This window comes from Malaya genurostris, chromosome 3 (assembly GCF_030247185.1).
Source record: "Malaya genurostris strain Urasoe2022 chromosome 3, Malgen_1.1, whole genome shotgun sequence".
NCBI lineage: Eukaryota > Metazoa > Arthropoda > Insecta > Diptera > Culicidae > Malaya > Malaya genurostris.
In genome coordinates this window covers 300,365,890-300,390,430 of record NC_080572.1, presented here as the reverse complement: position 1 = coordinate 300,390,430, position 24,541 = coordinate 300,365,890, and the positions used below count along the sequence as shown (strand labels likewise).

Sequence of the window (24,541 nt, the reverse complement as noted above, 5' to 3'; positions counted from 1 at the left end):
TTTAGTATTTATGAAATTGTTTTAATGATCGTCGTTTTAAATAACAAAAAAAATGGGAACGCCTACTTCGGCTGGCCATATCTCAGTTGTTAGAGGTCCGATTTTGAAAATTTGTTTATCATTAGACAGATACGTCTATCACAACATAAATGGAACAGAAAAATTTTCAATTACACTTTGTAAATGAAAGTTATGATAAAAAAACGTAACCAAAAGTCCAAGCATAAATTATCGAAAACTTCGTATTTTCGACATATCTTTAAATTTAAAGCGACGACATATGCATTTTTATATACCAATAAATTACATTTGACATCGGCTATATGTTTTAGAAAAAATCAATTTCAACTTTACTGAAAATGTCTCATAAAATTCGATATTTTCACAGAAATTTTAGAATGTTAGAAGTATTCGAAGAATACTAAATATAGTTAAGCATTTTTGTACACAAAACGATTGAATTTGATACCAGCTATAATGTACGGGAAAAAATAGTTTCAAATTTTTTAAAGGAAATCCAAAAATTAGATTAGCATGAAATTCATATCGAACATTTAGGCATTGTTGAGCACCAATCGATTGAATATTGCTTCAATTGAAATCTTTAACAGGAAATTCTATCATATTTACTAAAAATCTCAAGAAATTTTGTATTTTTACAGAAATTTTTGAATCTTAGAGTTTTTTGTGACTTAGCTAAGCACGCATTCAAGAAAAAAATCGATACTTTCACAGAAGTTTTTAAAATTGAAGAAGTTATAGGCACTTACGTGGATTTGACGTAAGTGATTTTTGTTTACCAACTTTTTTTTTTCATAAATACGTTTATTTCTTAAGGCAGTTTACATAAGTTTTTCTTCGCCGTAGCATCACTTTTACATATTCTTATCCTAATTTAATTCTAACATAGTCACAACGTTTTGCATTTATTAAAACATATTCTCTTATTACTTAAATATCATCTTAGGTAACTCGTCATTAATTATGAAATCTACTCGGAAATATTATTTGAACCAAACGATTAACTTCTATAAATTATAAAATAAGCTGTTATTTTCAGACATTTTGTTAATAATTTCATAAACTGTTTCGAGTTTGTTTGTATCATTACATTATTTTTATTCTAATTTAGCTATTGGTTGAACTCATGGACGCAGCTGGGATCAGAACTAAGTCTTGAAAGGGGCCTTTATTAAATTGAAACTCCAGTTTTCTTTATGAAATGATAAATAAGTTTCATGTATGAAAGGTCACGACAAGCAAGAATGTCTCGAACTGGGATATTGGATAGTCTACCTTGGGTACGCAAAGAATTTATTAGTTGAGATCTGACATCACGATACTCCACGCATGTCCAAACGACATGATCAATATCTCGATAACCTTCGCCACAAGCACAATGATTAGTCTCGGAGAGCCCAATTCGAAGGAGATGTGCATCTAACGTGTAGTGATTGGACATGAGTCTGGACATCACACGAATGAAATCTCTACTCACATCCAGTCCCCTGAACCATGCCTTTGTCGATATTTTCGGAATAATTGAGTGCATCCACCGACCCAGATCATCTTTATCCCAAAAAGCTTGCCAGCTGGCAAGTGTTCTTTGGCGAGACGAGCTATAGAATTCGTTGAAAGCAATTGGTCTCTCATAAATTTCACCCTCAATAGCACCACGTTTGGCTAAAATATCGGCTCTTTCATTGCCAGGAATGGAGCAATGAGCCGGGACCCAGACTATAGTGATTAGATAATTATTGTTCAATATGTCGTTCAGGCACTGTTTCATTTTGCCCAGGAAAAACGGTTCAGTCTTGCCAGTCATGTTTGAGCGAATGGCTTCAATTGCACTCAGACTATCTGTGAAGAGGAAATAATGGTTTGGAATTAATGTGACGATTACACTCAAACTATAATGAACTGCTGCTAGCTCTGCTATATAAACAGATGCAGGTTCTTGAAGCCTAAATGAGGCCGAAACATTATTGTTGAACATACCAAACCCTGTCGCTTCTTCAATTCGCGATCCGTCCGTGTAAAACATTTTCTCAGAGTCAATATGCCTGAACTTACTTGAAAATATTTTTGGGATTTCCGTCGAACGTAGATGATCCGGGATTCCACGCACTTCGCGCTGCATGGATGTATCGAAAAATAAAGTTGAGTCAGGGACATTTAGGAGGCTGACACGGATAGGAATATATCTTGAAGGGTTGATTTCCTGTGACATATGGTTAAAATATACTGTCATGAATTTTGTTTGAGATCGAAGCTCGACTAGTCGTTCGAAATTATTAATTACCATGGGATTCAGCACCTCACATCTTATTAGCAGGCGTGATGAAAGCTCCCAAAATCGATCTTTTAATGGAAGAACTCCCGCCAGAACTTCAAGACTCATTGTATGTGTCGAATGCATGCACCCTAAAGCAATTCGCAAACAACGATACTGAATTCGCTCCAGTTTATTTACCAACTTAGCAACGTGTAAAATTTTAGGAGTAAATGCTTATATTTAGATTAAAATCTCAAATTTTCGTGTAAGTTTTCGAATTTAATATATTGGAAAATGTAAAACAAACATCTATGATCTTTAATGTAGATTGAAGTTGGTATTAGCTAAAAGAATATAAAAAACCTCTCATTTGCATTTGATTAAATTCGATCTAGTCATCTCTGAGATCTCGACTTTTTTGTTAACAACATACATCTAGCCACACACACAGGAACATTTGCTCAATTCGTCGAACTGAATGTTTCTAAAGTTTGAACGAATTCTATACCTATTCTACATTCTATCTACAACTCGTTTGATTAGTATTGAGTTAGGTATCTAAATTTGGAACAATTTTTTTTAGTTTCAAGGTCAATTGTGACAGATATTTTTAAAAACTGAAAATTTTGAAACAAAAGTTTTATAACAAAAATAAATTTGAGCGATCTCTAAACTTATTTTCTTATATTCGTAAAAAAGGTTAAAGGGTAAAACTACATTTTGAAGCCTTCGATTCGTGTGCAAAGTTTCATCCAAATCGGAGCAAGTCGATTTTTCTCCTATTCGACTGTTTATAGCTGACACTTCGGGTTTCGAAGTTATAATCTAATAAATGACGTAACCGACAAATCGTTCTTCTTTGTATCGGCACGATTTACGCATGAAGTGGAAAATAATCAATTACAAATGTACACTGAAGACTTTTTTATGCGAATTTACGTACCGCATAAAAAAAACCGCATAACTCTGAAACTTCGCATACAAAAACCGCAGAAGAGAAACCGCATAACTCTGAAACTTCGCATAAAAAACCGCATAAAAAAAGACCTCAGTGTAATTGTAATTGCTGATATTTCTGGGAATGTTACCTAATATGCTTCGTAAGCGTTGAAGTACGCTTTTATGAACTTGAAAATTTATTCAGATTAATTCAGATAAAAAATTAGCCCAAATTTGTGTCAAAAATTATCTCAATGAAGAATAAGTGTTTTAATGAGACTGTTTGAGTGTGTTGAGGTGGAAGAGAATGGCATTATCATAACACCCGATGGATTAAGAACAGACAGAACAGGGAGCTAGTTATGTAAAAGTAAATTAATAATCTAGATTATTTTAGATCGCTTTGCACTCTTCAAAAAAAATCTGCTTAAAAATATCTCAGATTTTCTCGTTAGATCGTTGGTGTTTTGATGTCGGCAGCATCCCTCGGTTTAAAGAATGACTTCCCTGCAAGATTACTGTTTCAATCAAAAAAGCTCATTAGGTTTGGCTCGAAGATTTCTGAGGTGATTAAAATACCTGGCACCAATTCATTGAAGCTATCGACGAAGATTTATTGATTTTCTTCTCAATACCTTTCTAAGACAACCCGATCCTTTTCATTAAACGTCGTTATCACATCGGTCACATTCATCAGCTTGTCACTGCACTTCATTCACAGAATTTTGCTTCATCCGGTAGAATCCTGATTACGTTGGAAATAATCAGGATTCAGGAAAAAAACAGGTAAAAAAATTCAACCGATTCCCACCACCATTTATGTGTTGAATTAATTTATATCTGTTCGATTCAATAGACCCCCATCTTGTTTAGCCATATCTTTCGTTATCGATGTGTGAATGCTGAAAAGGACCAGGAGGCGTGGAGTCTGTAATTGGCTGTTGTCTTGTTGTCTTTTCCGTTGTATTAAAGTTGTATTCAGCATACGACGATGAAAGAATAATTTGAAACAGATTTCATTTCATGGTACTGATAAAGTTTCGAATTTATGCCTCAATTATTTTCCTATGATGACTCTTTGTTGGTGTCTCAAAATTACCTAAGGGAATTCAATTAAAGTGTAAATCTGTACTTTATTGAAATGTTCCAATTATTTTCTTCCTTTCATGTAACTAGAAACAGTGCCGTCTAGCTTAATTTTTAGTGTACCGTTTTTTTTAATTCTAAAATATGAACTTTAAATCATGTTTCCTGCCTTTTGCTTGTAGGAGAGATTGTTCAAAATTACGACCCTTCGTTCGAGTTCCAGTGACCCATCGTAGATACGTTTCTAAGCCGTCAATCATCGCCTACTACGCAAACGTTTCACCTACTGCAAACGATACTCCGCAGGCTGTTCCGAGCGGCTGCCGGTAGATACGACCTATCGAGTCCATTCCAAAAAGGCGCCGAGAAAAAATAACAAATCCTGCTTCCTGCGGACAAACGGCAACTCCTAAATTTAATTTCTTCTCATGACGGCCCTTTGGTTCGCTTCGGTCATATTTCACGACCAGTTCGCTTCCGGTGTGGTCTTTCGGGTATCGCCCAGCGAAACGACGGTGCACCGTGGTACTACTATTTATGGAAAAGCCGTTGGTCGGGAACTCGATCATCACTCGAGAGCTTCGGAATTTTACAGTGGCATCATAGGCGGAGAAGTTTTTTTTGGTTTTCCCTGTGTCACAAAGCTATGAATCACAAACCGTGAAACAAATGATTTATAAATCAAAGTTTTGATTGCGGTGTGAATAAAACCAAATTGTTCGTTCGGACTAGAGCTTTCAAAAAGAGTTTTTGGACTAGAGTTTTTACGGTTCGAAGCATTACTAAATTGCTACAGTTTCTAAGAAGAGGAATGTGTTTCAACTATGTACACGTCGTTTAACTAAATATAAATAATCAATCTAACTATTGATTGGATAGTTGAAAGACGTAGTGAACATTGTCAAAGTTATTGGAAAGACAAAACGGTTTTAAACGGGTTTCAAGTAAATCCAAAAATGTGCGCACGAATAGATGTTAAAACAGTGAACATTTAACAGATAAAACACAGATACGTTCAACAGCTTATTATTCAGAATTTTTATTATTAAAAATGTACTTGTGTTAAGTGTTAAGTGAGTGAATCGTTTTTTTCCTTTATTTTGAAAACTGGCTTTTTCAAATTCATAACTTGGTATGATTATTTCAATTTTTTAATATGTTGTCTAGAAATGGCAATAGTTTCTAGGAAAAATGCAAATGAGGGCCTCTCTTTGCTTTTCTCTTTTGATTATTACGCAGCTATTACTGTAATTTAAGTTTTTAATATAAATCGAAAGCTTGTGGTTTTCACTTGAAAGTGCTTACGAAGAGTAAGGCGTCAAATATGAAATTTTGCATTTGAAAATTTTAAGTCAAGCTTTTATGTACCAAATTTCGACATAATATTTCCAAAAGATTATTACTCAAAAAACGGAAAGTTTCGCTTGGCTAATTGTTTGATATGTTAAGTTAAAAAGTCTTAATTTAAAAAAAAATAAAACATGCCCTCTAACCTCAAACCTTCAAACCACCGCTTAAAATTTATACAATTAGTATTTTCAAACACAAAAAAGACGAAACATAAAGCATTCCACGCAAAATCAGCCACCCAATTTTTTTTTTCATCTAACTATTTTTTTTTTCGATAAAGAACTCGAAAATTGGAATTTTTGAGATATGATTTTTTAAAGTTTATTATATTTCAATCACGACCCGCACGCACGGAGCGTACCGCAGTGCAACTCGCTCGAATACGGGCTTAACTTGTCGACACATGTCGCGCCACTGATCGATTGCTAACTTTGACAGTTTATTGTTAGCAACGTTTCAGTGAAGATCGCAGTGTAAAAACGAATTCAAACATCAAAATCGTCGCTGCAATCCATTTAACTTTAAGACTCATGTTAGCAAAAATCAAAAACATTCGTTAACTCTTCAATTGTCAATTATAAGAATTCAAATTTAATTTTTAATTATTTAACTTTCAAATGACTGATGTTATTTCCGGCAACCTAGAAACCACCAACAATGCGCGCAAAATTTTATCCGCTTCAGTTGAACGAACCGTCGCACAAAGCATACCAAGAAAGACGGACACATAGAAACAATAACTTTTTTCAATGATTGAGCGCATTGGGTTTACCTCTCGTTATATTGGCTTGTAAAAAAGACTGGACGTAATGGATTTTGAATCCTTCACACTTTGAATATATGCTAATTCAATCGTTATTGTTAGTGATTACTCTTACACTAGAGCTATAAATCATGGGTAATTATGAATGACTAACATGAGATTATATGTATATGTATTGACCAACTTGCTAACCATGTATATCCCTGTTGTTTATCAATGTTTATCACATTGTTTATATCACGATAATACTTGGTTTGTATTTCATTCAGTAGCTTGTCAATGATGAAGTCATAGTTTTGTTATAAAAATTGCTACAATCTAAAATAATACCTGATATACGATATCACACAGCCAGGCTTTATTGCTTCAGCAACATCAATGCATTGAACTCAACAGGATTGGACATTATTAGCATTATAAATGACAGTTAATTTCTTACAATACCCATTTTATTGTATTCAACTCCTTTTTATTTCAACACAAAACCCAATGCTGCACAAATTCGCGTCATAATTTTACATGTAATTTTTGCTCACGATATAATGCCACCGTGCCCACCGTGTATTTCTCACACCACCTCAATACGAAACAGCAGCGCGCAAGCAATAAAAAAAATGCGGAAAAGTTTATATAAACTTTTTCAAATTTCGGTTGTTTTAGCTAAAATTTTATAATTTTGAGTTGCATTTTCAGATTCTTTGTGAAATTCTGCTACAAACACTACTTTTCAGTTCTAAAATCATCCCCCTGGAGCGGATCAGTAACCGTTTATACATTTCAAAAACCAATTACGGCTGGGCAAAGGAAAATTTCAAAATTCTAAGAATACTTAGTTATGATAAATTTGATTTCGAAAACTTAAGTGTTTCTGGTTTTTCGAAAATCGGTCTAGTTTTTGAATAATTGATCAAAAACGCGATTTTCGCATTCCGCTACATTTCACCTTAAGAGTATTACTAAAAGAAGCATGGAATCAGAATAAAATGTGTTGATTTTTTGGCAAAATTGCAAGAATTTTAATGCTGTATTCCTTCGTGAAATGCAAGACTGATCACTTTTATCATATCGATCGATTTTTTACGATTTTTTTTTGTTTGAAAAATGGCTTTATTTTAATTCTTAGCTTGGAGACCACTATTTTTTCAATTTTTGAATATGTTATCTAGAAATGTCAATAGTTTCTATGAAAAAATGCGTAGATATGATGAAGCAGGAGTTTTGTGGTTGAATGTGCCAATTGTATAATGTATATTTTTGCGGTTTTTATGGTTTATAGATAGTTTCTAGATAAGTTTTTTTTATCAAACAAACGGAGTGAAATTTCTCGTTTTTAGGTTATAGTTTTTTGAAAATTTTATGTCATTCTTTTATCAACCAAATTTCGGCTTTAAATTTCCAAAAGATTATTACTCAAAACGGAAAGTTTTGCTTGGCTAATGTTTTGATATGTAATGTTAAAATTTCTTAATTTCAAGATAAAAAACGAAAACTTGCAGCGCACTCTACCCACAAACTATAAAAACTTAATCGAAACGCGTTTTCAAACACAAAAAAAGAATCAACTTTTTAAATTTTCATGTTTTTTGAAATATATAAGGTTTTTTATCAAACACATCCAAAAATTCAAAAACCGGCTAAGTCGCTCAAAAGTTATGATTTTTTTATGCGGCACTAATTTTTTGATGTTATCTAGATCTAAATTTTGATTGATAAATATTTGTAGCATAGCAATGGTAGCAATTATTTTCGATCAAAAATTTAGCTATAAAACGGAAAATTCGTGTACATTCAACAGTTAAAATGACAATTTTATTAAATATAGTGTCCATTAACTTATACATAAACAATGAATTCGTTAAGCAATCATATCAATAGTCATCCCATTAGTTAAACCACCACATCATTTTGCAGAGTACTCGGTTCACAGTTAGAGAATGGTTTTAAGTTTACTTCTAAGAATCTTTATCAGAATAAATATATATATGAAAAATGAGTACATAACATCTGTTATAGCGAAGCGAACATGTAAACTGAATGTACCATTTGTCGATTTTTTTCACGACTAACGGTTTTAAGGAACCGCGTTTTCTCTTCCAGATATGATATTTACGATTTGCATTCGATACTTGAACAACACAAATTGCGGAAAGAGGGTATGATCTATCTGGAGCAGGTTCTTAATTTAATGAGTAGTATTCTAAGCAGCCCGATTTTAAGAAATTATTCACACTAAACTATTTACCCAACGAATCTAAACGAACTTCAGATAACAATTAGTGCAAAAGTTAGCTCAGAACTTGTTCTGTGCCTTCAAGTTTATCAGAATAATCGAAATGACGAAACATATGGATCAAGTATGCATGTGAAATCGTAACGCCGCCAAACGATCTAGTTTTATTTTCTTCAACGGCCTGAGCCTAAACATCGTTGCGCGTCCAATACCTATCAAAGATCTAGCAAGCATTAGCGACTTGTTTTCAGTGTAAAATTCCATTTCATACAAAACCACCTAATCCGATTTTTTAACTTTTCCGACGATTTTTTGTTTTGTTTTTTATGTACGAACCCAGTGGGGTCTACCCACACTGATCAAACAAAAAAGGAATCATGTTAATTCGTCCATCCGTTGATGCGATTACAAAGAATGACAAAAATAATCGGTTTTAAAAAACATTAAAAAATAATCGGTTCAGTGGTTACCAAATAGGAATTTTTTTTAAAAAATCTCGTTTTTTAGATTCGACTTCTGGTTCCAGAGTCACGGAGTGAAATGTGCAAAAATAGAAGAAAAAAGGGCTCTCGGTTTTCTTAGAGACCGCTCGATCGATTTACGATCGATATATTAAGCTCAAATGAAAGGTCCTACAAATTGACATTACTTTATCAAATTTGATTCAGAAACGGCTCCCCGTTCGCAAATTACAGGTTAATAGGAAGAAAAAGTGAAATTTCAAGAGCCTTTTTCTATACATGACACTGAAAAAATAAAGCGGATAATTCCTGAATTATTCAGATCTGATTAGCTAATGACAAAAAAAAGTTATTACGGAAATATCGGTATAGGTAGAGTATGTTTAAAATTTCAAATTAAGTTTTTAAATTAAGAGCGAAGAAAAAATGTTTGTTTTTATGAATTTGTCTCAAAACTATACCTAGAAAATACCGTGTAAATTAAGGTTTTTATAGAAGTACATAAAAGTAGTGTCATTATATACTTACAATTCAAAGGATGTAAAAATAAGTCGTATCATTAACTTTACAGTAGCTTTTGCTGAAGTTTATATCGTTACAGACACCAACAATATTTTTACATGTTAAGAGATGTAATATTGTGTCATCACCGAAGAAATTACGGCATGCTTAAATTTCATCTTTTCTAAGAGTGCAGACTTACAGACATTCAACGGTCATTTCGAATATGCCATCAGTTGGCACAGTTACCACATGATGTCATGATGGCGCCATGATTGATTAGGTAATATTGATTGATTTGTTAGTGAGTTTAATTTAAGGCTAGCAATAAAATAAAACACAATGTTGATTCTAAACTAAACTATTTATTAACAATAAGGAAGCAATAATTAAATCGTATTAAATCAAATTAGTTTCTGTCCACTGTGTGCGGCGTTTCGCACACATTTTTATTTTGTATACAGGTATATTCGTATACACTGTATCCGTGTACTTAAAAAGGACGTCAAATTGCTCAATATCTAGTACCTGCAATGACAATTTTCAACCAATTATGTGAGTTGTTTTTGTTGAGAAGTGACACTTTGTAACAAGTTATAGGTGTAGTTTTCGTGAGTAACAGACAGCGTAAAATATCAAAATTAAGTCAAAGAACAGAAATAGTTTTAATGGTGCATTCAATTCAGATTAATATTTTCTAAATCCATTTGAGTAGAATCGTAAAGATCGTTTGAATTCAAGAATTTCCGCTGATTTTTGTAGAACCAGAACAATAAAAAATAAGCATTCTGTTGGGTGGTTTTGATTTCTGTTTTTTAAACAGAAATTGGAAATGAAAAAACTAAACCCAAAAATTAATTCGAAAAAGTTATTGTAAACTTTTCCGGTTCCGTGCACACAAACCCGAACGCTTCCCGAAAACCATTCACAACTTTTATCCGATTTTACTGGTCACCCGAAATCGGCCGAGCACTGGGTTGTCAAAAATGCGGCCATCATTAAAATTACACCACTCACTCTCTGTTGTGGTTGTGTTCTACGTGCCCGCTCTCGTTGGTTCAGTTCAGCATCACACAAAATCATCCGTCACGGATGGCACTCAACCCTCGGTGAAACGGGTGAGAGAGAGTGAGCTCCGAGCTGAGATTGAGAAAGAGATTCGTTGTCTGGCCTGCAGCCGCCATCAGTAGACCATCTTCCTTTAGTTCTTCATAAACCGCACCGTAGTTCGGACGTAGTTTGTTGGAAAAGTGTTGCACGTTGACGCACAAATTGATTGCATTCTGTGGCATTTTCAAAATACTCTCCTGATAGGAGTGATATGCAACATCCGGCTCGAATAGACGTTCGATTTTTGACGTAGGAAGACTGTTAAGGTCGCGGTGAAGGCTTCGCCCCCCCCCCCATTCAGGAACATGTGGAAATTTTCGGATGTCTAAACGATTTTTGATGGTGTGAGTGTGAAGAAAAGTGCTCTGCTGAAAGGAAGAAAGGTGCCCGGGAGAGAAGTGCGCGCCGTATGTTTATACAAATTTTCATCTCAGCTGGCGGAGCAAGTTCTAGGTTCAAATTCGGGGTGCTAAAAGTGTTGATTGGTGATCGACAATCCACAATCGCTTCCAAATACCAATATCGTGTGGTGATTCGAGTTGATATTTTGTGCTTGCGCTGCTTCCAGCAGTCATCATCGTCACACTCTTCCTGGGCCCAGCCTCAGAAAATATTCTAAAGAACCGCGTTAGTGTGCGTTTTGTGTGTTGCGTTTCATCTTTTCAAATGCGATTTTGAAAAGGGATCGAAGGATAAAATAGAATTTTGAGTTCTGCCCTGCTGAAGTGAGAGTGTTAAAGAAGAAGAAGAGGGAGAGCGTACGAAACGCGCGTGTCCGCTGCGGTAACTCAGCCGCACACTCCGGTTCCGCTGGTAACTCTTGCCGAGCATTTCTGTGAAGCGTGCGCGCTCACTCCGGGGACGCGATTTTCGAGCTGTCAAAAGGTCCGAGCCATCATCGCAGCAGCAAGGCAGAGGAAGGAAAAGATACGAAATAAGAAGCTGCCGCAGAATCATCACACACGCAAATCGGCTGCGTGAGTTTATTCACCGAAACGACAACAGCCGGAGCAGCCGCATCTGAGGCACCAGCAGATTCCTCGCCGTCGGGAGTTGATCGATTTGGTCCGGAAAGTATTGTTCGTGCAGTGAAAGTGTCCGCGAATCGTGCGTGTGTGGCGTAGATTAGTGTTCTGTTTATCATCCTACTGAAGTGTCAAAACTGTGAGTGAATCTCTAGAGAAAAGAAGAAAAAAAACAGGATTTGTTGGTGTGAATATTCCTTCCGTCGGTGGTCGATTCCATTTGTATCTGATAATAGTATCTTTTTGCGTGCGAAGGATTATCAAAAAGGCTTCAAACTGTGGTCCTCAGGAGCATACTTTTTACATCCCCAGGGGATGTATTTTCCGGTGGGTGTAAAGCTTTTCTTGCTTGTTTTGTAACATAAAGGATCACACTCTTGTGTAATAACCATCTGTCAAAAATTGTCAAACGCAAAAAGCGAAGTGTCAATTTTGTTTCTATATGCTTTTGACATTATCAAAATATTATTTGGATAGGAGAAGGAATTCAATACCTTCCATAGAAGCGTATTACGATGCGGGATTTAAACTTCCATTTAGGTTTTAGTTATTCAATGAGTGTTGTTTTTATCCCCCTTTTTTGCCTGTCGAGCATGCCTTCGCTGCCTCCGTGTTACAGTCGTGGTGGTGAGCGATTGTTGTTTTATTTTCGATTTTTTTCCTCTTCCACAACTACTCTATTCGAGTGTGTTTGTATGTTTTTATTGACAGCTCTGGTGCGGTTCGATTGAAGACAAAAAAACATAGCGGCACCAGCAGCCGCAGCAGAACACAGCAATATGTTTTCAAGGTCCCCCTGTCCGGACTGTCTTGTCCTGTCTTCGCTAGAATGAAGAGTTTATATTTCGTTATTCTAAAGTTGTGCGATGCGATGTTCTGCACGGATCCGGGTCTGTCTGCTTCCCTGGCCGCGGCGGCACTGTAGTGCAATTGGGAGTTTCGAAGGCGAAGTGAATGAGCTATTTTCGGATGAAATAATGCAGTTGATGTGTGCATGTGTACTTCTTTCTTCCATGGTTGGGTATTTATTTCATGAGAAACATTTGGTGTTATGTTTTTGTGCGCTCGTTTTTGTTTGCTGCATTTCAGAATGCCAAGTTTTTCCTACCGCCTAAAAGAATTTCAGTCTAAGTAACAAACACTGGGAAAGTGTGCATCCTGTGGAGTTATGGAAACTAAGAAATCGAGTTGTTCTGTAATCGTGGGATCAACAAAATCTACAGAATCCAAAAAAAAGCAAGGCGGATGAAATTTTTAATTTATTATCCTAGAAAGAACGAAAAATTCTTTAATTGTGTATCTGAAATTTGGTACGATAAAAAGTGTGTCCAATGTCGAAAATAAAGCAGATCTTATGAAAAAAATAAAGTAGAAAAAATCGCTCAATGGTTTATAGCGTTTAATTCAAATTGTTCAAAAATGTTCATTGTGTGAAAATCGAAAAAAAAATCGAAGAATGGCACTGTTTTTAGTGTTACGAAGAATCCTTTCAAAATATGATAACTTGAATGAATGAAAATCTCTGAAGTGGCTGAGTTTATTTTAGAAAATATCTTGAAACGATTTTTTTCACGAGTGATAATGATATGAACATTTTCTGATCATAATTTCCCCAACACTATTAGTAGCTAATAAAGTCCACAAGTTTTCTTGAGAAATTCCGTTGTGAAGATCTTGAACCAATCAAAAAAATTTTCAATACTATTTGTATTAAACACAGAGAAATGGATTTATCCGTTGTTTTAAATACGAGATATTTCAGTAAGTATTGATTGTAGGTTAGCAAAACCAAAATATGACAAAATCTGATAATGTATCGTTGGACGATTTTGAATCGAAAACTGCTCAGCTTCTCACTTAAGTACTATACTACTTCGTATTTGATCGAGAGGATATATTTTACCAATTAAAAAAATATGCGAAAGAGAAATTGAAACTAGAATTTTCCACCAGAGCCGATATGCGAATTTGTGAGCCATCTGCAATCCGTGGAAGTGCTCTGTTAGTTGAGCTACCCTAGAGATTGTTGATCTATCTATTCTAGTCTTGATTTTGTTTACTTTTCAGCTTCAGTTTCAACTTTGTCAGTGATTTTTTTTTTGCAAATTTGCATTAAATTTATCAAAGAAATTTATTTGTTTTGGTTTAAGTGAGACGGGGCAAATTTCTCGAGGATTCTCAGAAATTTCAGAAAACGAATTTTTTGTTTTGATGCTTTAGAAATACTTGAAATGTCGAGATCTGGTGTTATCGGGAACACATTCGTCTCTCTGGTACATATTACATACTAAATTTCATACTCGGGGCGAGATTAGAGATAAATAATTTGATCACAAGTGGTCTAAACAATCTATTGAAAGAATGAGCGAAAAGAATGTCTATTTTCAGAGAATCATTTGAAAATTGAAAATCGTTTGATTTAGTATCGCAAAACACAATGAGTTACTTGCATTATATTTTTCGTAAACTGTTGCAAACTGTTTTCCCTATCTCTAGTCGAAAACAAGAGACATTTCAATACCATTAGGCAAAAAAAACCATCTGACAAATTTAATTAAACCTAGAATTTCAAACTTATTATTCTTATGACAAATGATGAATGGTTTCGGCTTTAGCGGTCTGTTAAATAAGAACGGTTGTTATATACTGCCCGACATTTCGACCACTTGTTTTGGTCTTTTTCAAAGGAAACTGTAAGTTTATTGGTTATGAAAGTTTTTACAAAAACATTATAACTGTGTGTTAACTCAGTATCTCATCGTTCCTCGTCTAGAAATCGTATGCCCACGAACGGTTGTTTATATAATAAAAAAGCTTCTTTCGTCACTGTTTTAAAATATATAACAAAACATATGTGCGATCACCAAAAACTGTTGATTTTAAAACCATTTACATATATTAATTAAAAAGATTTCTTACGTTGCAATAATAACGTTTGTTTTAGACATTAGCCTGTTTTACCACAATGCACTACCTAACGTCACTTTCAAAGATGGTGGGTAAATGATGAGATGGTGCTGAATTCGGTGAACTCATTCGAGTGGCTGAGCTTAAGCGAGAATGACAATATCTTTCATAACCAATAAACTTACAATTTTCCATGAAAAACACCATAACCAGTTTTCGAAACGTCGGCCTTATTTAACAGACCGCTAGAGCCGAAACCATAATTAATGTAAAATTATTCTTATGTCAAAGTACCAAAGAATCGATTTTTCATAAATCTTCAAACAATATGATGACAATATGATAATATGTATCGCCGGAGAAGTTCTTATTCCTTTAATCTAATTTGTAATAGTTTTGAGTATATATTTTATAAGCTCTTTCCTGTTGTCAAAAAAACACAACACCCAAAACTACCCGAAAGCGAGAGTTATGTTCAATAAGTTGAACTCTAGAGAGCATTTTATTTATATGTTCGGTTTATTAATGAAATTCAATTTGCAGGCCTGGGACATGGTTTATGGTAGAACAACTAATTTTGGACGACCTTCAAGAAATTCGTCGGCCATCGAACTACAACCACGATTGAATTCACTATACCAGTGATTTACAGTGGTTTTTGATGGTGTTTCATCGCCATACAAAGAACTAGGTTCATCGACACACTTTTGTTGAGATAATCGAAATTCTTTTTTCAAATGTCCATTTTATGGCCAAATTGATTTTTTAACTCACTGTAAACAACACTAATAGCGCTTGTCAGTGGCGTCTCGTGACAAAATTGACTAGTTGTGCACTGCTTATGTGGTATGATAGCAGATATAACAGTTCGTTGTAAGTGAAAACTAAAGATTGAGGAATGGAGATTCGCTTGTGTTTTTCAATACAATGAGATAACGATATACTTTCGGATGGGATTTTTTTTTAAACGAACAAATTTTATAGCTGAGCTGAGTAATTCTTTCTTTTCTTGAATCTTTGCAGTAACTCATGTGCACGGAGAAGACACTAACACTGCGACAACAGATACTTGAAATTTTATGTCTGGTGTATATGAGATGCCTGTAAATACACGCAATTTCGGTGCGATCCAATCTGTTTTCATCGAATAAATAAAGATAATTGAATTTGGTTGGGGATGGGGACACAGTTCATTCCTTCAATTGGATTCGGTTGTGCAGTGCACGAGGTGCACATGAGGACGAGACGCCACTGGCGCTTGTACATCAAAACGTTCTAAGTGCGTTTATGTTAAAAAATGTCAAACTTTATTATTGTGGCCAGTACCCGAAATATAAGTAGCGTCCTCCGTACTTAATTTAACATGTGGTTCGAAATAGTGAAGCACATGGATCAAGTAGGCTCAGTAAAATTTCCACACAAAACAGCTCGTTGCGCGTCAAACGATTTCAATAATAATCTATTTTTATTATTTTGATTTCCAGCAGGCAATCATTGGCACAACTCAATGCAGATTTTTCCAATGTAATATACCCAAAAACAAACAAAAAAATCATTTGTAAATCGGTTCACGCATGCCAGAGAACACTTGCACACCAAAAAAATTTGAAATCTACAGGTGACCTAATCCCTCATACGATGAAATTCATAAAGACCTAATTTGTCAAATGACGCGAAAATTTCATTTGTTATAACTTAATGTTAGATTAGCATGAATTTTACTGGTCTCGACAGTAACTTGCATTCTGCTAGCAAGCGCGACTGTAATGCACCTTTTACCTGCCAATCAGATGAGTGCTTCTGTGGCTCAGTCGATTAACAGACGTACTTTGTGATCCAATGATTCTCGGTTCAAGTCGCGCGGCGGTTGCAATCAGTATTCATTTTTTATTTCAATGAATTCATGTTATGGAATTCAAGACACGTTATTGAATGTTTTATACATGACACTGCAAAATCGAGCGAAATACTTTCCACTAGTCATTAAGAGCGACAAAGCAAAAAAAAAAGCAAAACTATTTCAACTATTTGTTGGTTATGTTTGTTTCCAGTGAAACGAACCGATTTTGGCTATACAGGTTCCAAGTTCCCGATTAAAGAAGTACAGGAAAAGGAAACAAAATAACAATAGTTTGCACTTACAACGAGCTGTTACATCTGATATCATACCACATAATCAATGCACAATCCGTGATTTTTGTCACAAGACGCCACTGATTTTGTGAATAGCTTAGTTTGAGTGATTTGTTGCGGTCAAGATGAAAGTGAATCAAATGAAGTCATGTCAGTTCGCTTTCACATTTCATCCAAGTCAGTCGATAAAACAAAACCGCTTACGTTCGGGACAGAAAAAACCAAGTACAGTATTGTGTAGTGAACAATAGAACGATCTCGAAATGAGTGAGCCAAACGAACAAAAGCTACCGCCGCTACGAAAGACTACAAATATTGTTGACTTCAGGCAGTGCAAAATTCGATCCTCGATACGAGAACTTGAAGGTTTGCTTAAGGAGCAAATGCTTTTTGACATTAAACGTGTGCATTTACTTCAACGCAATAGGACAAATAATGTTGTTTACATCCAGTTTTATAAAGAGATGCAATTCAATTCGCAAAAGACAATAATAATGTGCATTATGTGGAGCACGAGTACATTAAGTACAACAATCCAGTATATACGGAAGATAGTGCTATAGAAGTGCGTGTGCATGATCTTCCCTCAAGCGTCACCGATTCATATATTCGCAAAACTATGTCCTAATACGGAGAGATTCTCTCTATGGAAAAAGAAAAGTGGAAGAGTTTTTTCCCCGGTATTCGGTGTACGTTTATTACGCATACACTTGAAGAAGGCTATACCTTCTTATGTGATTTTCGGTCAAGATACAAGAATTCCGTGCAAATCACTTGTTACCCATGACAATCAGATGGCCACATGTCAATATTGCCAAAAAGCTGTTCACTACGGTAAGTCATGTGATAAACTGGACAAGGAGACAACCACACCAAAGGACAACGGTGCTTCCTTCACACCAACCCAGTACACCTGTGACAGCCACCAACAACAATGAAGCATCCCCTTCAACGAATCCATCATCATCCCCTATACAACAAAGTACACCAGCTGCAGTTAACAACTCACCCTCCAACCAACCAGCAATTGTAACCAATGTACAACAATGTGCATCTACAGTAACTAGCAACGAAAAGAAGGCGGAAATCGACAACAACACCATCGATGCGGCAATGGAAGACGAAACGAACCACGAACGAAGTGCACCTCAATCCTCGCAAGAATCTCCTCAATGGAAGCTCCTCTCCCCCTAGAAAAAGGGTTACAACGAGATCCAACTAAAAAAAAAATTATTTGAAAAATCGGCTCAATCGGCAGCTTGTACGCAAATAGGCCTGAATAAAATATATCTTTTAAATAAAAAAATGAAGTCATGAGAAAAAACGACGGGTGGGTAATGTCGCAAACATAACTGGAGGACGTCCTTTCATAGTTCCGAATATTCGTAATAATTGAATATTTTGCTATTTTTATTACTTCATAAAGTACGACGTATTGACGACGAACATATTCTACCATACGGTTAAATAATATGGAACAAAGAAACTGAATTCAGTTCTAGTTTAAGAATCAAAGTTCCGAATTCAGAAAATATAATTTTTGTGTATAATTTGATTCAAAATAACATCTTTTTCAGACAAACTGCTATAGTGAGAATAAATAAATTTGACACGAGGACGGGCATAGCGTGATGGGTTAGTCGATGTTTTTCACGCTTTTCTGACCCAGGCCAAATGACGTTAAGGTTAAAACCTCTATACCGGAAAAAATTGACATGATTATTCTTTAAAGGTTCACGCTTGGTGATACAGACAGAATTACTCGGAACGGAAAGGATGCAATTTATTGTCGAAGGAGTGAATAAGTTCAATTAAAGTTAATAAACGAAACTTTCGGAAAATGAGCCTCATATGCAGAACTCGACCAAGAAAATCTTATTTAATTCGTAAATCTACTCTGCCAATTGGAATTCTGGAGAAATCACATCTCAGAAGCAAATCAATTACTGAAGCGGTAAAGCTAGTTCTGCCAGCTGTGTGGCTTCGTATCTAAAAAAAACTACACTTGACTTTTTGTCTTGAAAGATTTTTTAGATGATTACTTGCACTGGAAAACTTCAACATCAACTGGAAGATGTCAACAGAACTGTCTCATAGAACTCGTCTCACTGAACCGAACCTCAACATACGGGAGCAACAGGCAATGAAGAAATATTGGATCCCACACGTTCCCGGACCGTTAGTAGCTTACGGCACCCGATGGCACGGCTTACGACGATCAGCTTTCAACATCGGCGGCTCCGCTTTACATATTCGATATAACCCTTCCAATTTCCATACTGTAATACCCTATCGCAACCGCATAGACCGTGTATCGGCCGAGAAGCCACTGACTAGTCAGTCGCTGCGAGATGCAACCAACCCCGGGGCTCCGATGCATTGTCGTTTTCCCATCTCTTGACTCAGCAGTCAGACACTAAGCCAAGGCCGATTGAAACACGATTTCTACTCTAACGGGCAGAGCCAACAAGTTCTCTGTCTAAATGTCGCTGCAATCGTCGTCGTCATCACCGTGGAATCTACATAACAATTTTTTTTTATATTTAATCCAATGAAACTTTCAGCTGTACATCTGCAACGCAAATGACATGGGGTACGGTCCGACGAAGCTAATAATATTTGACTGAATGATGGAGTTTGGGCTCGGGGTGAAACTAAGCTCGATTAAATTCCAGTCAAAATATGGGAATACCTTTCCGGGGATCAAAAACATACACACACATGAAAGCCTGCCTTTTGGTCTGGTTGGGTCCCACACATGTGCGTTTGTATTTCAGCCCATCGGTTATCGTCGACTGTCTCGCTTGTTTGTCGGAACGAATTGATTATTTTAACATACATTTAGCTCTACAACAATAAACAACAGAACAGAGCAATCTTTGGCCACCGCCGTGTGTCGACGAGATTCGATCGTTATACACATGTTTGGGAAAAAGATTAAATTACTGTTCGAAGTGGGAAGAAGTGTCGTTGCTGTCGCATTATTTTTTTTTCGCTGGGCAACATCCGGAAAATTGTCATTTGTTTTTCATTGCTGATACTTGGTGATCTTTCTATCGAATCGATCAGAAGCTTATTCAAATTTATCAATTCGGGAAAGCGTCTTTCAATCAGATTGTGAAAACAAAGATTGTAAGTAATTTTTTTTTGCGTTTTGCCTTCGACAGATCACTTCATAGTAGTTCACAAATCGAAACATATGACTAGAAACAATCATTCAGTTTGCTACTGGATTGATTTAACAACCGACAAGGCACTCCTTTGTTCCGTTACGGAGAATTTTCTTTATTACCCTTGTCGGAGTGCATCAAATTTTGTGTTATGTCCATTGTAGTTGCTTTTTTTTGGTGGCCACTATCTGCCATCTATCTATCATCGATTAATCGGAATCATCCTTCGTAGTCCGAAGGGGAAAGAAAACAATTTCGTGCCTTCGCCAAAGTTGGGCTCCTGGGAGATAACTCCGCGTTTTCATTCATTCACGGACTTGGATTGCGACTCACGCTCTTCATAGTTTAATACACCGACCGGGGCACCGAGGGAATTTGGCGGTGCTTTATTTTCAGCTCTCCATCGTAACTCTCCTCATCGACGTTTTCTTCTTCGTATTTGCCCCGTTTTGTTTCGACTGTTGCCATCATCTCGGCTCGGGAATGCGCATCATCACCGAGGCGGGCCGAGAACCGTAGGGTGTGTGTATGTACGAGCGAAAATAAAACAAACACTTACCGATATTGGCAGTACCGTACGAACAAAAATATTATTGCTTTGGCGTGCAACCTGTGTTTGGGTGTTTGGCTGCGAATCAAACGAGGATGAGTCGTGCCTTTAGCTTCTTTTTTTTTTGCTCTCGTCGAGTTATGGTGAAGACACGATGATTCTGTCTCTTTTTCTCGCTGGTTCTTTGGAACTTGAGGACTGCTACTGAGTTGCAAAGTTAATAAACGTGACCTTTCAGTGTCGAATAGATATGTGGTAATTGGAAAGATTTGCTTTGCACGGGGTTAGGCTTAATTGGTACTAAATTAGACCTTTGGGTCATATAAGCCAGCAATTTGAAAGTAGATATGCATACTGAATAAACAGCTCGGAGAAATCTTACCTCGTGTGGTCCTTGATGCAGTGTTACTACACGGAAGAAAATTCGTTCATCTTCTTCGCTCGAGAATACTACGGACAAAAAGTATATGTTCTTGCTCGATTAAACTCTTTCATAAAAAAATTAAAATGTAAATGTGGTTCCTCGGTACGCAGACTCGACGTACGTAAAGAAAGTGTCAGAAATTGAATTAAATAAAACTATGAGTTCGATGATCATTCGGTTTCACTAGTGACACGTTGCAGAAAAAATACGCATAGTGTCCCGATCAACATATCGTATCTAAACTAGTTCTCTTTTTGATACTTTTTAGAAAATTTTGATATTTTTACAACTAACGAAACCAGACTTATATCAGCACTTGTTACGAAAAAAGGTTTCTGTTATAAACTTGTTAAGGCTCAATGATCGACGTCGAACAAGAAAACGGTAAAATTAAGATGCCGGTTCGGATAGTAAATGGTAAAAAACCTTCATCACCTTCATTCGCATTGTTCAGCTGCCTAAGCTCGACTCCTCTGGTAGAAGGTAAAAGTTAAGTTACTAGAAGATTTCTGCTGGCTTAAATGACCCTCTGTCACGTCTCACCTCTCCGTTTTAAAGACTGCCCAGAAAGTATGGACGCAACCAAAACCGCTGCCATTTCGCAATGGTTCAGAATCTGTCAATTTTTATGGCTCCTGTTGTTTACACTCTTCTCAAACCACTTGTGCAGTTGTTTATTCGTTTTCATTAGTTTGTTTCGAAATGCGTGGACTTTCAGCAGAACAACGTCGAAAAATTTTGTAGAAATGGTGCACAGAGCGGGGACTGTCACTGAGAAAGATAGTAGAAATGGAAGGAGTAAGTGAAAAAGCCGTGCGAAATGCAATCAGGAAGTTCGGTGAGGATAAACCAAAAACGGGTCGAAAAAAAGGTCCTGCTAACCCTCAGTTGAATAAACGTATACTGAAGGCGTTCGAGCAAAAGAAGAAGGTTTCAGTTCGGGATGTGGCCAAAAAAGTGGGCACTTCGAAGTCAAATGTTATTCGTGCTAAAGAACGTTTGAATCTTCGAATCTATAAGAAGCAGAAACAACCAAAACGTAGTCCGAAACAAGAAGCATCGATCAGGCCGAGGGTTCGAAAGCTGTACAATACGATTCTTGCTGGAAATTTGAACTGCATAATCATGGACGACGAAACCTACGTGAAACTCGATTAGAAATCCTTGCCGGGACCACAATATTATACGGTGCGAGAAGGGCAAGTGTTAAACCAGTCCGAGACATCGATTGAAGTCGAAAAATTTGGTAAGAAAGCTATGGTCTGGCAAGCAATTTGTAGCTGTGGTAAGATTTCGAAACCCTTCATCACCACTGCTTCAATGAACAGCGAAATATACATCAAGGAATGTTTACAAAAACGACTTCTACCAATGATTCGAAGCCACAAGGATCCTGTTGTCTTCTGGTCAGATCTTGCTTCTTGCCACTACTCGAAATCAACGGTAGAATGGTATACTACCAAAAATGTCACTAATTTGTACCGCGGAAAACGATAAGTTTTGAGCAATCATAGTTTCTATAAAAAACCAAAATTTTCTGCTTCTGTTTTTCGGATAGCTTTGAAACAAACCCTAAAAGAAAAATATTCATCCAACATGTTACACTATTTTCGGAGTTTCCGACAACTCACATTTTTCTGACACTCACAATTCCTTCCGACAATGAAACCATATGATCAGTGCCTTCCACTTGGTAAACAAACAGGCGCCCATGAAATTTTATTACCGACGTCATCGTTCAGGTATTTCAATGCCACCGATCACAATCGAACCGTAGAACCATATAATTTTTTTTGGTTCCATTGAATCGAACATCGCGGCGAGGATGAGTCGCGATCTCACAAAAACCGTCCAGTTATGGACCTGTTTTTTTTCTAGGCTGTTCGACAACGCCGATCACTTTCGGCTGTTCTGATGATCACGGTTTTGCTCAACGACCGGGGGGACTAACTGAAGAGAGGTTTGAAACTTAAATCAGACCGCGTGAAACGTTCACCAACGGATCAGTGACGGACAGAAGGGAAACTAATTGGGTCAACTGGTTTCTGCCATTTGTTGGTCTCTCTTTCTGCCTTTCTCTCCTTTCCTTTTACAAAGCCGATCGCCGTCGGCCGTCGACCTGTGGCAGCAGTAGCAACAGTTGTTGGACCCCCTCCGAAAAAAAACCTGCCCGCTAGTGACGGTCAGGTTGAATAATATTCCAAAATTTGAACCGTACTAACGGTTGCACCACTACCAAAAGCAGCAACAGCAGCAGCAGAGGCAGGTATTGTATTATGTCGGCAGTGTAGGGAAAAGATACAATCGCGACCTGCGATTATTAGTCAATAAGCGAACGGGTTTTCTCATGGATGCGGTCGCGCGCTACTACATAGAGTCGAGTTTCTTTGTTTGGTGTCAGAGGCTATTCGTGATGGCATTCCGGTGATCGAGCCGATTGTTAGCTTCGTCTTCATATGCTTGTGTTGTTATTAATCGAGGTTGAAATTTTTTGACTGCCGTTTGACGCAACTCGTTCTGCATCTTCGGTATCCGCGTGACGGGGAGTGCCGGGGACTGTTTCGTAGCCAAGTTTTCCGAGATAAATTGGAATTGACGACTTCCAGTGTGCGTCAATTTGCATCCCGAGTGTTACTGTGGCAGGGAAGTATTGTGACATTAATGCTATTAGTAACGATTAGAATTTGGTGTGCCAACCGTGAAATAGCATTTTCGGTCCTCCATATCAATCTGAATTACTTTTAGTTTGTTTTTCACTTCCAGTATCAAAATCACAATCTGCCAAACTTCTTTTGTCCTAAAACTCGTTTGAGTTAACTTACACACGCACACACTCGCATACAGTAGATGTCCGTATTTTAATAAATGTAACGGTTTTTTTTGAAGTTATAAAATCGTTAAGCACCTGACTGCAACAACCAACAGACCAGCAGTTTCGTGTTATGACCAGCTCTCAACTGAGATTTATTTGCGCTGATAAGCTCCACTTGATTCGGGACTCCATTCCGAGTGATATTTTAACTGTGGTTTGGCACGATTTGTTGTTTTTTTTTATGAACCTACGTAAGCAAATGTTTGACCTAGAAAATCGTGGCAGGTTCCTTGACACTCGGTTTGTATCCGAAAATATTTCTGTTTGAATTAAAAATGAAAGCGAGGATAATTTTAGGGACATATCCATACTGTCGAGAATACCAATTGAATCGAAAGTTAGCAGCTGTTCATTCTTGATTCAACGCATTGCGTATCTCGATTGTACTATGTCGTTGATTTTAAACTTGTAGAAACACCAATCTTACCTAGCAGTCACTATTTGTGTCATAATTTCTTGTATGTTAAATATCTAAACAGTCGTTGCAATTCAATCCATCTCTTCATAAATCTAACACCAACTCGGCATATGGACGGTACGAAACTAGTAAAATTTCCACACAAAGCTGAAGTTCAATGTTTTTCTTATTTGTAAATTGTGTGACTTCGTTTATCGAAATTTTGTGGTTAATATAACAAAAATATTTTCAAATGTTATGGGCAATAAGGCTTGTTCGCAAAAAAAATGACATTTGCAAACGTATATCTCTGGAAATACTTCATCAACGCGTGAAAAAATATTTCGC

At 36.6% G+C, this 24,541-nt stretch overlaps 1 protein-coding gene across 6 annotated transcripts in view; it reads left to right on the top strand.

Annotated features, from left to right (window-relative positions):
* The window catches only part of LOC131439112 (RNA binding protein fox-1 homolog 2-like), a 573,206-nt gene that overhangs the window by 162,531 nt on the left and 386,134 nt on the right, over positions 1-24,541 (top strand). Inside the window, exon 1 of one of the 6 annotated variants that reach the window (XM_058609733.1) lies at positions 10,819-12,067. The exons of the other annotated variants lie outside the window; for them this stretch is intronic. Within the exon in view, the coding sequence (XP_058465716.1) occupies positions 12,056-12,067 (12 nt within the window). The 5' untranslated portion in view covers positions 10,819-12,055. Of the gene's footprint in view, positions 1-10,818; positions 12,068-24,541 lie in introns of those variants that run through there. 6 annotated transcript variants of the gene reach the window in all.